This window comes from Chamaea fasciata, unplaced genomic scaffold (assembly GCF_029207755.1).
Source record: "Chamaea fasciata isolate MVZ Bird 193981 ecotype frontalis unplaced genomic scaffold, bChaFas1.0.hap1 SCAF_20, whole genome shotgun sequence".
Lineage (NCBI taxonomy): Eukaryota > Metazoa > Chordata > Aves > Passeriformes > Sylviidae > Chamaea > Chamaea fasciata.
Window position 1 is genome coordinate 4,342,059 of NW_027094105.1, and position 13,672 is coordinate 4,355,730.

The window sequence follows — 13,672 nt, forward strand, 5'->3', positions numbered from 1 at the left end:
AGGAACCACCTGGAGATTGCACAGATCTACAGATAATTGCTCAGGATGGGGACACAAAGAGGGGTAACAGTACCTGGGACTGTTCCTGGACATGTCTTTAATATCCAAGGGGCAGAGACTTGGATAATTTGCCATTTTTTCCTTGTTATAATGAAGGAAGGTTTGGTTGACCAATGTTCTTGTACAAAGCTCCCATCTTGTTCCAGTTAAAAATTCAGGAGGAAGGACTGAGGTGTCCACCAAGGCTTTTATATACTATTTTAGTCCTCACTGAATTCCATATTTATTTAATTCACAGATGAATAATAACTCTGGTGACATTAGGAGAAGATTTAGATTAAGGCAAAGAAATTGTGAGGGTGAGATAATTAATATGGGCATTTTTGGGCAAGAAGTCTGTAATCTGACTGGCTCCAACAGGAGTAATATAATCTGATTGGCTCCAATCTATGATTTCAAACCTTCCAAGGCAGAAAGAACATGGAAGTGTCTCCCCCATGACCTCCTTGTGCCTTGTCTGCTGTGTCTCCCCAGAACACACACCACAGACCATCCCCCTGTGCTTCTGCTCTCAGACTTGCAGCACCTCCTCCTTGTGCCATTTCTTCCTTCCAGTGAGGGTAAATTCCTCAAGGAAAGTGCTTTAGGAGACAGAGCACAGAGCTGGCAGTGTCTCCTGCAGCACTGGGACTGAGCAGCCAGGCTGGGGATCTTGCTACACCCCTGTGCAGAAGGCACCATCTGCCAAATGTCCTCCTGAGCCATGTTTTAGCAAGTGGGCTAAAGAGCTAAAAAGAACATCCCATCCGTGGCAGCTGAAGTCCATCACAGCTTGCTTACAGGATTCTGGCTCTGAAGGGAGGCTGGGCAAGTGGCCAAGAAGACTCTGTTACTTGCCCGTGTTACACTTTGGGGAAAGGGATTCCTGGTTTAGCGTGGCCTGGGATGGCTTTAGGGAGCAGGATGGCTTTACAGAGGGTTGGAGTTCCCTCAGCCCAGCTGCACCCAAGAAGATTCAAATTCCATTAATTGGATTTGCCAGGGCCTTGGGGCACTCTTGACTTCTTCGAGGTCACTGGCATGAGCCTTGTCAGCTCAAAAAGCAGCAGATCTCTTGTGTTCCTCCATGCAAGAGCAGCCAGGCTTCCTGGAAGGGAAGGGGCAAGGAAAAGGGGAAATTATCTCCATCCTTTATTTACTTCTGTGCTTGTTGCCTCCTCCCCTTTCTTGTCCACCTACTTCTCATCCCTTCAAGAGGACATTTTTGCTCCAGAATGGGGCTGTTTTTGGAGCTGTGCAGGGGTCACTGGGCCTGGCTGGGGGGTCTCTGGGGCTGTGCCCTTTGCCCCTGAGGAGGCCAAAGCTGCTGAGGTCCAGGTTCTCCCTGACGACTCCGTGTGATAGCTAATTAATGGCCTCCCCATGTTTCCATGGCAACGCCATGCTGGGTTCTTAGCCCTGATCCAAATGGACATTCTGCACACTCCCGAAGCCATACCATCAGCATGTTAATAAGACTTGCTGACGTCTTTTGCTTTCTGCCACACCGGCTGGTGAGTCTAAATTTGAATAATTTAAAAGGAGCAGGTTTCTTAGGAAGTTCCCAATGAATTTCTGTCACATGACTGGAGGAAAATGGTCCCAGAAATCTTCTGCATCTGAAGGGAGGATTCTGCCCCACCTGCTGCTTTTTCCATGCTTTGGCTTTGGGATACCTGGAATTGGCTTTTCTTTTTTTTTTTTTTTTTTTTTTCCTCTGGGTTATTTGGAATCTCCAGCTTTCATGTAGTCCCTAATTTAATGACAGCAAGGGACAAGTGTTTGTCCTGAATTGGTAGGAGCATCTCTATTAGCTGAGCTGGACAATCTGACGGATTGCTCCCTAACTCCTTCTCATGCCAGGGAAGGAAGCTGGATTTGTTCTCATACAGTCAGAGAATAGTTCCTCTGACTTGTGAGTATGAACATCCCTTTTATCATTAAACTCTGTGAACACTGATCATGCTGGTTAGTGGGTCGAGTTTCATGGTAAAGGGGTTCTCTGGGTCCCACCCATTACCCTCCATTCCAGTCATTGTCTTGTCAAACACATTTTTATGGCCACCATTTCCTCAGGAGCCCGTTAACCCCACTGCAGCACTGGTGTGGCCTCTCTGGAGGATCTGAACTTCTTTCTCCTGCTGAGACAGATGTCAGATGCCTCCACATCTCCTATTCCTGCAGAACAAAATCCCTAAACCACACCTGGGGGATGTTTCTGGATCTGGCTGTCACAGACTGCCCCTTACCTAGGGAAGGGCTTTAGGGACTGAGCAGTGGAAGCAGAGCATGTGCCCTGTTTAATTTATTTCCTACCATCAAAAGCAATCATCAACATTTGATTGGCTTGTTTGGGTTTTTGTCCATTTTCTCAGTGAGCCTAAAATGGTGCTTGAGCTGCCAAATAACTTCGTCTTCCCTACCTTGAAGGACATGGGAGTTTATTTGTGACATTTTTGCTTCATCCCTTCAAAAAATTTAACGTAGCCGTGTTGGAACGTGGCTGCACTTTATGGTGTTGATGTGCCATCATATCCAGGTGCACCATCAGGTACTCCCAAGGTGAGTTCCATATGCTGAGAGCGTGTCTATTCCAAAACTCCTTCCCTCTGCTCACACTCCAAATTTCCCTTTCCCAGCCATGATGAGGCACCTCATGTGCCTCTCTCAGCTCCAGGGCATCCACTTGGCTCTGGATGGGCCAGCCAGGATTTAATGTTGTGTTGGCACCCAAAACCTCCCATAAGGTTTCTGGAGCTGCCCCCATTGCTGAAGGCAGTAAATGGTGGGGGCTGCTCATCCCAAGGCATCATTAAAGATACATGAGGGCAATGGATTTGATCCCTACCAGTGCCACAAACACCAGGCGAGATTTAGGTAATGTGCTGCTAGTTACCCATGAGATCTGAGAATTTAATTGCAGCTTCTTTGGCTTCTACTCTCCAGACCTGGATCCTTATCTCAAAGGAAAGAATTTATCGAATTAATTTCACTCCGTGTTGGCACGGCCACTATCCCCAGCCATGAGCAAATCCCATCCTTGAATGCAGGCTGCAGCTCAGGCTGCTCAGAAGCAGAAGTCAGTATTTTTAGAGCTATAACCATAGCTCTTTCAAGTGTCAGCTCTTTGGGTCATACATGTAATTTAAACAGTACATTTCTATTCCCTGCTTAGATGGATGTAACTGTCAGGAACATTATTTCTGCTGATAATTACAAATTTGACATTCATTTCCCATGAATACTCTCTACTATTTGCTTAAAACTCACCTCCATGCATACGATTGCTGCCAAATGTTCTCTTATCAGAAAGCTGAGGCAGAAATGTCACATCTATAAAGAACACTCCTGGAATGGTGAGGTCTAATATGATTTTCTGCTACACAAAGCAAAGACCAAGCAAATGAAAAACAAACACTGGGAAAAATGGACAACCTGAGGCCTCTTGTGTGGACTGACCAGGGGAGAGAGAGATCTTGATACGAGGTAGGAGAAAAAAGCTCCTACTAAAGGAAATGTCCCTAAAAACGTCCTTGCTGTTTAATTCACCCAGCTCTTCTTCTGATACCCATTCTTGGATAGACAGGCTTTTGTGACTAATCTTCCTTTTTGGGGTTTAACTGATTACCCAAATTGCTTCTCTTATGCCCTCAGTTGGTAGCTCAGCAGGAGAGATCAGTGAATATATATTTTCCTTAAGGTATCCAGTCCCTTCTCAGGAAATTTGGAGGAGAAAAACCTAAATCATACAAATTGAACTGAAACCAGCCTTAATTGCCCAAGTCGCTGGTGTCATAAGATCAACACCACTATGCATTCTGGTCTTTCCAGAACTGATGTTACTCTCAGAATCTCAGCCCTAGTCTTCAAATAAAGTCAAAACTCCTACAAGACTATTTTGAGCTCAGTTGAATCAACATGTTAAATCTTGAGCCAAACCTGAATCTTGGTCTTTGGATCAGGACTGTGCCCCTGTGCCCCTTGCTCAGACCTGTTTTCCCCAGGATGCTGCTCCAGCTCTGGAAGCCATCAAGATCAGAGATTTATTTCTCCCTTTCTGGAGGGCAGGAATTCCAGTCTGTCACTAGCACTGCTCAATCAACTTCAGCTAAAAGAAAACAGTGAAATTAAGAGAAACACCTCACTACTCACCTCCCACAGTGTTCAGGCTTCATCACCCAGCTCAGCTGATCCTTCATTCACACACTCCATTCAACATCCTACTTTTTGTTTAAATCCAAACACATGTCCACACACATGCCAAAAAATTTTACCCACCTTTTGCTTATTTTAGTTCTGTTTTGTTTTGTTTTAACTCAATTCTTTTTAATTTGGCTTTATCCTTGCAAACTCAGGATAGGTTTGGTTGTTGAGCTCTTCCCTCCCACCCCTCCCTTTTAGTATTTTTGCATATATTTTAATAAAATGTTCTCATATATTTGCTGTATTTTTTTTTTGTGGACAAAGTGTAAGTGAGACAAGGATATTATTCACAGCCACAGAAACATAAGAAAGTAAAAAGGATTTTTTTTTCCTTTCCCAGTGAACAAAAATGACCTATGTACCCTTCAGTGTCTCCAGGTTTCCTTGGAAATGTATTCCCTTGCATTGTGCTTTAGTTTTTGGGGTGATGCGGTTACCCAGCACTACTGGCAAACCCAGCACCTGAGGCAGAAAGACAAACTCAGCTTTGCCTTTATGATTTTGGCTTTCTCTGCTGTAGGGACTATGTAGAAGGGCCTGAAAGATGAGTGAGTGAAGATTTACAGGTGCTGCTCCTCCTCTGGCACCACTGAGGGCAGCACCAGCCCAGTGCAGGGCACAAACTGCAGGTCAAGCTAAACAACCCAACACATTCCAATTTCCAGCATCTGCTGAGCCTCTGCCTCTGGTGAAATGTCTTCCAAGATGGAAATCCCAAAGTGAGTACACATGAGCCCTGCACCCACCCTCTCCACATCTTCTGTGTGGTCTCCCCAAGGAGGCATCAGTTTTATTCCCCAAGAGCTGCTATCCCCTCCTGTCCTCCAGCAAAGCTCAGCACAGGCTGTGGGAATAACTCAACATAAAGCTGGCATAAATCTCAACAGAAGAAATATCTTTTATCTTTAACCATTTACTCCCACTATAGGAATAATGGTAGCTCTTTTACATTTACATATAACTCTTCTTTCTTTGTTTGTTTGTTTGCTTTGTTGTTGTTTTTTTTTTTTTTTTTTTTTTGTATGTCTCTTTGTCTTGGCACCTGCATAGCAGAAAACTTGACAGTTCAGTACAGAAGTTTGCCCCTCTCTCTGCTCCTCCCTTTATTTCCTCTGCTGCCCCTGAGGACTCGCAAGCAACACCCCCAAGGTCAAGAGAGAGTACGGTGTTACCCTTTTATGACGGATTATAGAAATAACAAACATGCCTGACAGTTTCATACAGCTGCTAGAACGGGTTTAGTTTTCAACAAATGAAGAATTTCCTCTTTTTTTTTTTTTCCTCTTTTGTATATTAATTATATTTTACAAATCTTATTTTTTCCCCTTTTCTTTCCTTTCCTTTCCCCCCATTTTTCCTCCTTCCTTTTTACTTTTTTTCTTTCTTTTTTCTTTTTTTTTTGCTTTGTCTTTTTCTTTGTTGTTTGTTTGTTTTATTTCTTTTTTTTTTTTTTTTTTTATACAGCAAAAGGCTCGATCACCAAGGTGTCCATTGCTAAGTCCAAGGGTTAGCAGAGTTTGGCTGTCATCTGGTCGGACTGTTTGAGGATCTCAGTGTTGTACAGGTCCAGGGCATGGTTCACCCGGATGATCTCGCTGTTGGTGAGCTTCAGGCGGTGCTTGAGCATACAAGAGAACAGATCCAGCTGCGGCTTCCCCGGGGCCACCGGAGGCGCCAGGCGGTTGATTCGGTCCCGAATATCCAGCAGCAAGAGCATGACGGAGGAGGAGGAGTAGAACTGCCCGCCCTGCGTGTAGGACTGGTTGACCTGCTGCACGGCGCTGCGCAGGAGGTCGGCGTTGAAGCGCAGGCTGTAGCCATAGACCTGCACGTCCGAGATCTTGATGTAGAACTGGCGCTTGGTGGGGTCGGAAAGGTCCACGGGCCCTTGGCCAGTCTCATTGCGCAGGAGGGAGGGCAGCCGAGTCCGGCTGCGTAGGTAGATGTGGACGGTCTCAAAAAAGGTTTTCCACCGGTTGCCCAGCAGCAGGGTCCAGTTGTAGCACTGGCTGTTCTGGAGGCGGGTTTTCTCCCAGCGCGGGTAGCCATACTCCCCGAAGGGCATGTTCCAGCCCTCCGAGTGACTCCCGCTGAAGGGGTTGACGTAGACAAAGAACATGGGGTCCAGGCTGCTGTTGCGCATCTGGCAGATGCGCATGGAGATCCCGATCACCATGTGGATGAAGTCCATCCGGTTCTTGTTGCTCTTCAAGGTGAGGGACATGCGCTTGCGCCACCGCGGGTCGAAGAAGGTGTCCAGGCGGATCTCGTTGCTGATGAAGGTGGTGTGCACGTACAGGCGGGAGTCCATCTTCTGCAGCAGGTACTTCAGCTCCAGGTCCTGGAAGTCCAGGTCCGTCTCAAAGCTGATGAACTGCTCGCTCCGCTCCGAGTCCACGTTCTGGGGCTCGCAGCGGCCTCGGTAAAGCTTATAGCCCTTGTTGCAGGAGCCGCAGAGGGAGATGTTGGCAAGGCTGCACATGGCACAGCTGTTGTTGCCCCCGATGATGCAGGGGATGGGGCGCTGGCACAGGCTGGTGCCGCCGTGGCAAACACAGCTCCGTTGGCTTTCCAGAAAGGTCCCCCAGAACCCGTTCTCGTTGCAGTAGAGCAGGGACTGGACTCGGGTAAGCCATTCCTGTATAGTCCTGCAGGTGGGGAGAAGGAAGAATTAGCACTCTGGGGCCTCACAGGGACTCGGTGTTGGCAGCTTGCTGGAGCTACAGTGTTTGCAGGGATGTGTCTGAGGCAGAGCTCTCGGAACATCGATGCCCTGCTGTGGCATCTGGGAGCTATTCCAGTCTATTTCTAGACTGAATCTTTCATCTGCTGCTTACTCCTTTGGTGATGAGCAAAAACCTTCTAAGAAATTGCTGCCAGTTAGAAATGCTCATTTGAGCTCTCTCTCTTCACCAGGAGCTGGGACAGGCACTGTGTCCTGCCATGGATCCCAGAGGTGCCACAGTGACATGGGAATGGAGCTGATAAAGCCATGCCAGAGGCTGTGGGGCTATCAGACATCACAAGGGCAGCAGAACACGCAGGCTAGCAATGCTCTTCAGGTCATTGGCAAGTGGCCCTACCCTCTAAAATCACATCCATAACAGGACAAGGCAAAACCACCAGCCGCCTCTGCTTATGGTGCAGAGCTCAGAACAGTAGAAACCAGGATGGAAGCCAGGATGCACAGAGACAAAGCTGCTAAAACTAGTCCTCCTTTAAAAAGCTCCAAAGACAGTTTCTAATTAACCACCTCTCCAAGTCTCTCCCTTAAAATCAGCCCCACTCACCCACCCCTAAGCTCCACCACTCCCATAGCAGCTGGATCAGCACCTTCAACCCCACACCCTGCAGCCCTGGAACGACTCCTAGAAAACGACACCGCAACCCACATTCATTTTCTGCACAACCCACTTGCCATGTTGCCTCGTTTCCCCCTTTTTTCCCCTTCCCACTGCCCCAGGAAAGCTGGGTACAGCGACTCCTTTCTCAGCAGCCCTGAGCAGAACCCTCTGTGCAGCCGCTGCTCCCTCCCCTCCGCCTCCCCCCTGGCTAATGAATACTTCATTGTCTCCTCTGGGCAAAAAGTTCTTGGTAGTGATGCAGTGAGAGGACTGGCTAATGACAAATTAGGATTCAGCCCCTGTAGAACGAGAGGAGTGATTATGGACAGAGGCTCTCAGAGCTGGATTAGTGAAATTCATGGCACCTGCATCGCCTGACCTCCGAATAATCATTAAGCTGTAGGCTGTATCAAAGAAGGCATTAAATGATACAGCAGCAAAGAACAGCAGGATGATTAGGGGGAGGGAGAGAGTGGAGGGATGGGAGTGTAAAACAGAGGAAAGCACTGGAAGGAAAGAAATAATCAAGGAGCAGGAGCAGAAAGGTTGGGAAAGAAAGAGAGGAAAATGTGCAGGTAAAAGGGAAAATGAGAGAGAAACGCAGTGGGCAGGAGTAACGGGTAGAGAAAGGGAGAAACTGCAACAGCAACAACTGAAAGAGAGCAAGCAGGAATGAAAAGCAGGAAGAAAATGAGTAAAAAGAAGGTAAAAACAGGGTGAGGAAAAAAGGGAGGGCATTAGAATAAAAATTCTTAAGTGTTGGATGTGGGAACGGACGATTTTCGCATTCTTCCTGTGGTACAGGGCTGCCAGGGTCTCTTTCCCCTATTCCCAGCCAAAAGGAGCTCTTCTGCTGACTGGGGAGCTTGGGAGCAAGGCACTGACCTCCATAAATATCTGCTGTAGAGGGAGACAGTGACAGCTCTGCTCCCTCAAAAAACTGCACAGGGCTCCTCATAATTCCTGGGACAGCTCTGTCTTGGAGGGGAAGGAACAGCACAGCAAAACACAGGCACAATCTGACAGCAACAAGCATTTCTGAACCATCCCAGGGGCCTGAGGCTGTCTTCTCAGGGGAATTTTTGCTCACTTTTCACCAATACGAATGTGTTTTCACCCATCTAAAGCCTTGTGATTCCTGTTTGGAAAGCCAGTCAAATGCACCTTGATTTGTGCAGTGCAGGATTGATGCTTTACACAGGTTTTAGGTGTTAATAATGCCCCTGAGTTCCTGGGCCAAGGACTGCCAAGCCATAGCAGTGGACACAGTATAAATTAGAGTCAGGTTGACCACATTCTGTCCATTTGGGGTGTGTTCTGTCTCTAGGAAAAAATCACTGGATAGTCCTGTCCTTCTTTATACTAACAGCCAGCAGAAAAAAAAATGGGAAAGAAGCCACAGCTGATATCTTGCAATGAACACCAGTAAATTTCCTGTTCCCCAGATGAACTTTGTGGAGGATGGAAGGGAGGTTGTTTTTTGTTGTGTGTGTGTATGTCTTAGCTTTCAGCAAAGACACAAGTAGGACTAAAAAAAACAAGAAGAAAATGAAACAGGAGACTACCCACCATCTGCTGATGGCAGCAATAAAGGATGTAATTAAATAAAAATGCAGAATCCAGGGCAGAGCTGGGCATCAACTACAAACACGTCAATGGGAAGTGTGAGAGAGTGAGAGAGAAGCAAAGTGCTATAAATTACACCATTTTTTCTTGCAACTGGGACAGGTTAAGAATATACACAGGACCAGCCAAAGCCCTTCAGCTGACTGGAGGTAACTTTTCAAAACACACCCCTCTGATGTCTCAGACTCATGGCATTGTACCTAAGGGGTGTCAGAGCAAGAGAATGCTGGAAAGATCCACTGCTTAACAGCTGAAAACCAGTACCAGAGCAAAAAATTGATTTTTATTTAAAGTATTCCTGGGGAGGTGGTGGTAATCTCCACCCCTGGAGGTGTCCAAGGAACACCTGGATGTGGCACTCCCTGCTCTGGTTGGGGTGACAAGATGGGGGTCACACACAGGTTGGACTCAATGATCTTGGAGGTCTTTTCCAACCTCAACGGTTCCATGATTCTAAAGGGAAAATAAATATGACCTGTAGGCCAAGCTCTGAGTGAGAATTACTTTGCAGGGTTCTCTGACTGCTGCTCACTGGACATGTGGTTCCCTGGCAATGCTGGGAGCAGGGAGCCAGACAGATTTTTGAGTTTTTTTTTTTTTATTTGCAAGGAAAAAAAGGCAGGGATTTAAAAAATTTCCTTTGCAAACTCACTTTTCACTTTCCAACCAGCGCTAGCTGCTCTGAGGGTGCTTTTGGGTTTTCTGTATGGAACAGTGAAGTAAAAATTGCTATTTTTATTCTCAGCAGCTGTGAGATGTATTTTGGCTGAAGGCCAGAACATGTATAACCCCTCTCTCCATTGGATGTTATTTCTATTTTACATCCAGCGCTTTAAAATAAAACTACAGGTGATCATTCGACATGGAAGTTTTATTAACTGAGGAGTGGTCTCCTTTTTAAACCAATAGATTTGCCCCTGTTTCAAACCCGTAAACTTTCCTGGGTTTTGACTGAAGAAGAACAGACCAAATATATAGGTATCTATATATCTATATATCTATATTTCTATAGAAAAAATATAGATATATAGATATATAGATGATATATAGATATATGGATATATAGATATAGATATACAGATATATAGATATATAGATATATAGATATATAGATATATAGATATATAGATATATAGATATATAGATATAGGTACTTCTGTCTCCTTAGCCATTGCAAAGGGTCATGGAGAATCAGCCTAACTGCCAGAATCCTTCCTCTCCCTTTCTTATCTTCCTTTTGGAAACACCACCTTTTCCTTTCCCTGAGGACAATCAACAGCAATCTCATTGCTTTTTTTCCCATTGCCTTTGAATGTATAATGCAGGCTTACAATTATGTGTATTAAAGAGAGAGAGGCTTGCTCTTAATAGAACCATGCCATCCTTTCAAAGCCACTGGCATGCTTGATAAGCCTCTGTCATTCTGTATAGCAACAATTAGAAAATGAGAGTATTTCCCAGCTCCGTGAGGAGAAAGATGGGTTGCACCTCTTCCTACAGAGCTCCTACCACACTGCTCTCCTGCCTAGCTGCAGATGCAGAATGACAAACAAGAAAAGAAATGATAATATGCCTGCTGATGTTGACTTAAACAAATCAAGCACATCAGTCAGTTAAAAACCCATCTGCCATCATCCATTCCACCCTCCTTCCCCCAGATTTCATTGTAGTAGTTGGAGGCTCCCTTTCTGCTTGGCTGGGTTTTTTAAATAGATGATAAATGCTGAAGACATATTTTTTCCGAATGTTTTGGAGGAACGTGGTTGGACGGAGATTTCCTCACTGCTGCTTCACTTTGTTGTTGTTGCTGTGGCACAACTAAAAATTCCACCCTGGACATGCCTGTGGCTCCTCCAGCACTCAGCCTGGTCAGAACAGCTCAGCCAGTTGGCAGGGATGGGCCAGGTTTAGGAAGCTCTCCAAAGACTTTATTTCATAATCTCTTATATTTAATAGATATTTCTCCTCATCCCTAGTAAGTCCATCAAATCTTTGTCTAGAAACATGAGATTTCTTGGTAATTAAAGAGGTGTTAAGCCCTGGAAGGGTTTTCTGAGCTGCGCAGTGATGAAATGAGAAGTCAGCGTGTTCAGCAGCCAGGGAGCTGGATGAGAGCAGTAGACAGCAGTCAATCTGTCAATTTTGTCTTGAAACTGAGTATTTAGGTAATGAAGGAAGTGGACAAACAGTTTCTCCTCAAATATTAACTTGGCCTGACCCTTCCAAGAGAAGTATGGAAGAAAAGGCACTCAGACTCATTTTTCCCCCCAAGATTTTCAATATTGCTTCAGTCCAGACAATGTAGAACTACACAGGAAGAGATGTTTATTAAAACCCAGAAATGCAAATCTCCAAAAATGACTTGAAGCAAGCTCAGCTACAGGTTAGGGCTGAAAGGAGCCAGCAGGAGGGGATTATTAGATATCAATAGTTGCCGTAGAAGTAGTGGAAAATCTGCTCTCTCCACCTGTAATACCCTTGCAAGGCTCCTGTTCAGTGAGGTTTTACAGGTTCACGCTGCATCTCACAGCAAAAATGTGATGGATTCCAAGTGAAACTAAAGCTTCTCCTTTCATTCTGGAGATATTGAGGAGCACAATGCAAAAATGGGCCGAAGCACCTTGTGCTCCACATGTCCCTTTTGACAGCAAGTGGAGGCTGAAAGCATGGCTGTGGATCTTGAGGGAAAAACCACAACAAAGCAGCTTAGCCTGCAGAATGGACTAAACACATTCTTGCAGAGCTTAAAGAATAAGTGAGCCCTTCCCCTGGGTAGGTAAAACCACACAGAAGGGATGTGAATATAGTCAGGAATGTGACAAAAGCTACCTGCACCTCCAGGAATTTCAACCCTCTCCCAGATTTCACCGTTTCTCGCAGGTGTCCATGCCAACACACCTGTAGCAATGTATCTGTATAACAGGCCCTTTCAATGCACCAGCCAAACTGGTTGTGAGTAATATCATCAAACTACCTGTAGGTTTGTTATTAGAGCTTTCAAGAATTCATTAAAGTTACTGAGAAAACAACAGGATCAAAAATAAGAAGAGAGCCTGAGAAACTGCCTACAAAAAAATGTAAACCCCAGATAGGGGGAGCACAGCATGAGGATGGACACTGACCAATTGGATGTCCTGAAGGATGTGTGCCTGCCTCAGGAAGAAGCAGCTTGGCCAACCCAGAGATGTGTGCCCACATGGACAGCAGACCTAGAATCTGTATCTGCCATGTAATGTAAACAATAAACGGCTTCTGTCGGAATCGTATCAGTTCTGTTATTCACTGACCCATTTCCCCCCTGCACACACCCTACCTCCAAACACAGCCTTGTGTTGGGATTAGCCCCAAACTCAAGCCGAGCTCCAGCAGCCCCCCGTGCCCCAGGAAGGATGGAGGTACCTTTCCCTAGGCAGCTGGTGGTTGGGATTGTGCCGACACCGGACACTGAGGCCAAAGAGTTTGCGGGCGGTGCGCTGGATCTTCTGGCGCTGGGCTTCCAGCGAGCTCTGCAGCAGCTTGTAGCGGTTCTGCAGGTCCCAGTCGTTCCCCCAGTGCTGGTGGATGCTCCCAATGGTCAGGAAGTGGTTGCTAGGTAGCCTTTTCATGAAGGATTTAAACTCATCTGGAACACACACAAGGAATGGGGAGGAATACCGGGTTTTTTGGCTGTAGCAGAGTTACAAAGGTTTCCGTCAGCAGGGTGGAGAAGGAGCAGGGATGGACGAGGCCGTCAGCTCTGCCAGGGGAAGGTGATGTTCATTAACTCACTGCTCTGTCACTCTGCCCCTGGAAGCCACTAATTCCATGGCTGTTGCTGCTCCCATATAGGAAAAAAAAAACCCTATAGTGAATATCAAGGTGAAACAGCACAGTTAATGTGCACAGGGTGGAGGAAAAAAAAAAAAGAAAAGAGGAATTTCCTGGAACATGAGGTTATAGTCTAAGGTTATAAACAAAAAAGCTGGGAGTTGTAATCATTGTCAGTTAAAGAGTTCTCATTTACATTGTTTTTCAGCTGCTCCTGAAATGTTGTTTGTTGTTGAAGGCAAAGCATTTTGCTGTGTAATTAAAAAAAAAGGGGGGAAAAACAAAGCTTTAAAAATTCCCCAGAGGAAAGGTTTGGATGCTGTTAAAATGTCCTGCTTTCACATTTTTTAAAAAGAGCATTCTGATTCTTACCTCTAATTTAACTCCATTTGAAGCTAAATGACTTGCATTTTGTAATGAGGAAAATAAAATAAAATAGTCTGCAGGGCTCAGGTAAGAACAAAAGGTGTCAGTTTTAGCCAAAGGGAAGAAATCCAATTGATCGAAAAATATATTGTTCAATGTTGCTGTTTATTGTGTTTGTTGTTTTTTTGATCGCTTTATTTCTATTTTATTTTGTTTGATAATGAAAAAAAAACCACTGTTATGCAGGGTTTGAGTTTTTGGGTTTTTTTATCACAATCAGAAATTCT

The 13,672-nt window shown here is 45.5% G+C and overlaps 1 protein-coding gene across 1 annotated transcript in view; it reads right to left on the bottom strand.

Annotated features, from left to right (window-relative positions):
* Positions 1-5,231: 5,231 nt before the first annotated feature.
* The window catches only part of BRINP1 (BMP/retinoic acid inducible neural specific 1), an 89,030-nt gene continuing 80,589 nt past the window's right edge, over positions 5,232-13,672 (bottom strand). The window contains exons 7-8 of the mRNA XM_066201123.1: positions 12,612-12,834; positions 5,232-6,890 (exon numbers count right to left, since the gene is read on the bottom strand). Coding sequence (XP_066057220.1) covers positions 5,750-6,890; positions 12,612-12,834 — 1,364 coding nt within the window. The 3' untranslated portion in view covers positions 5,232-5,749. The remainder of the gene's footprint in view (positions 6,891-12,611; positions 12,835-13,672) is intronic.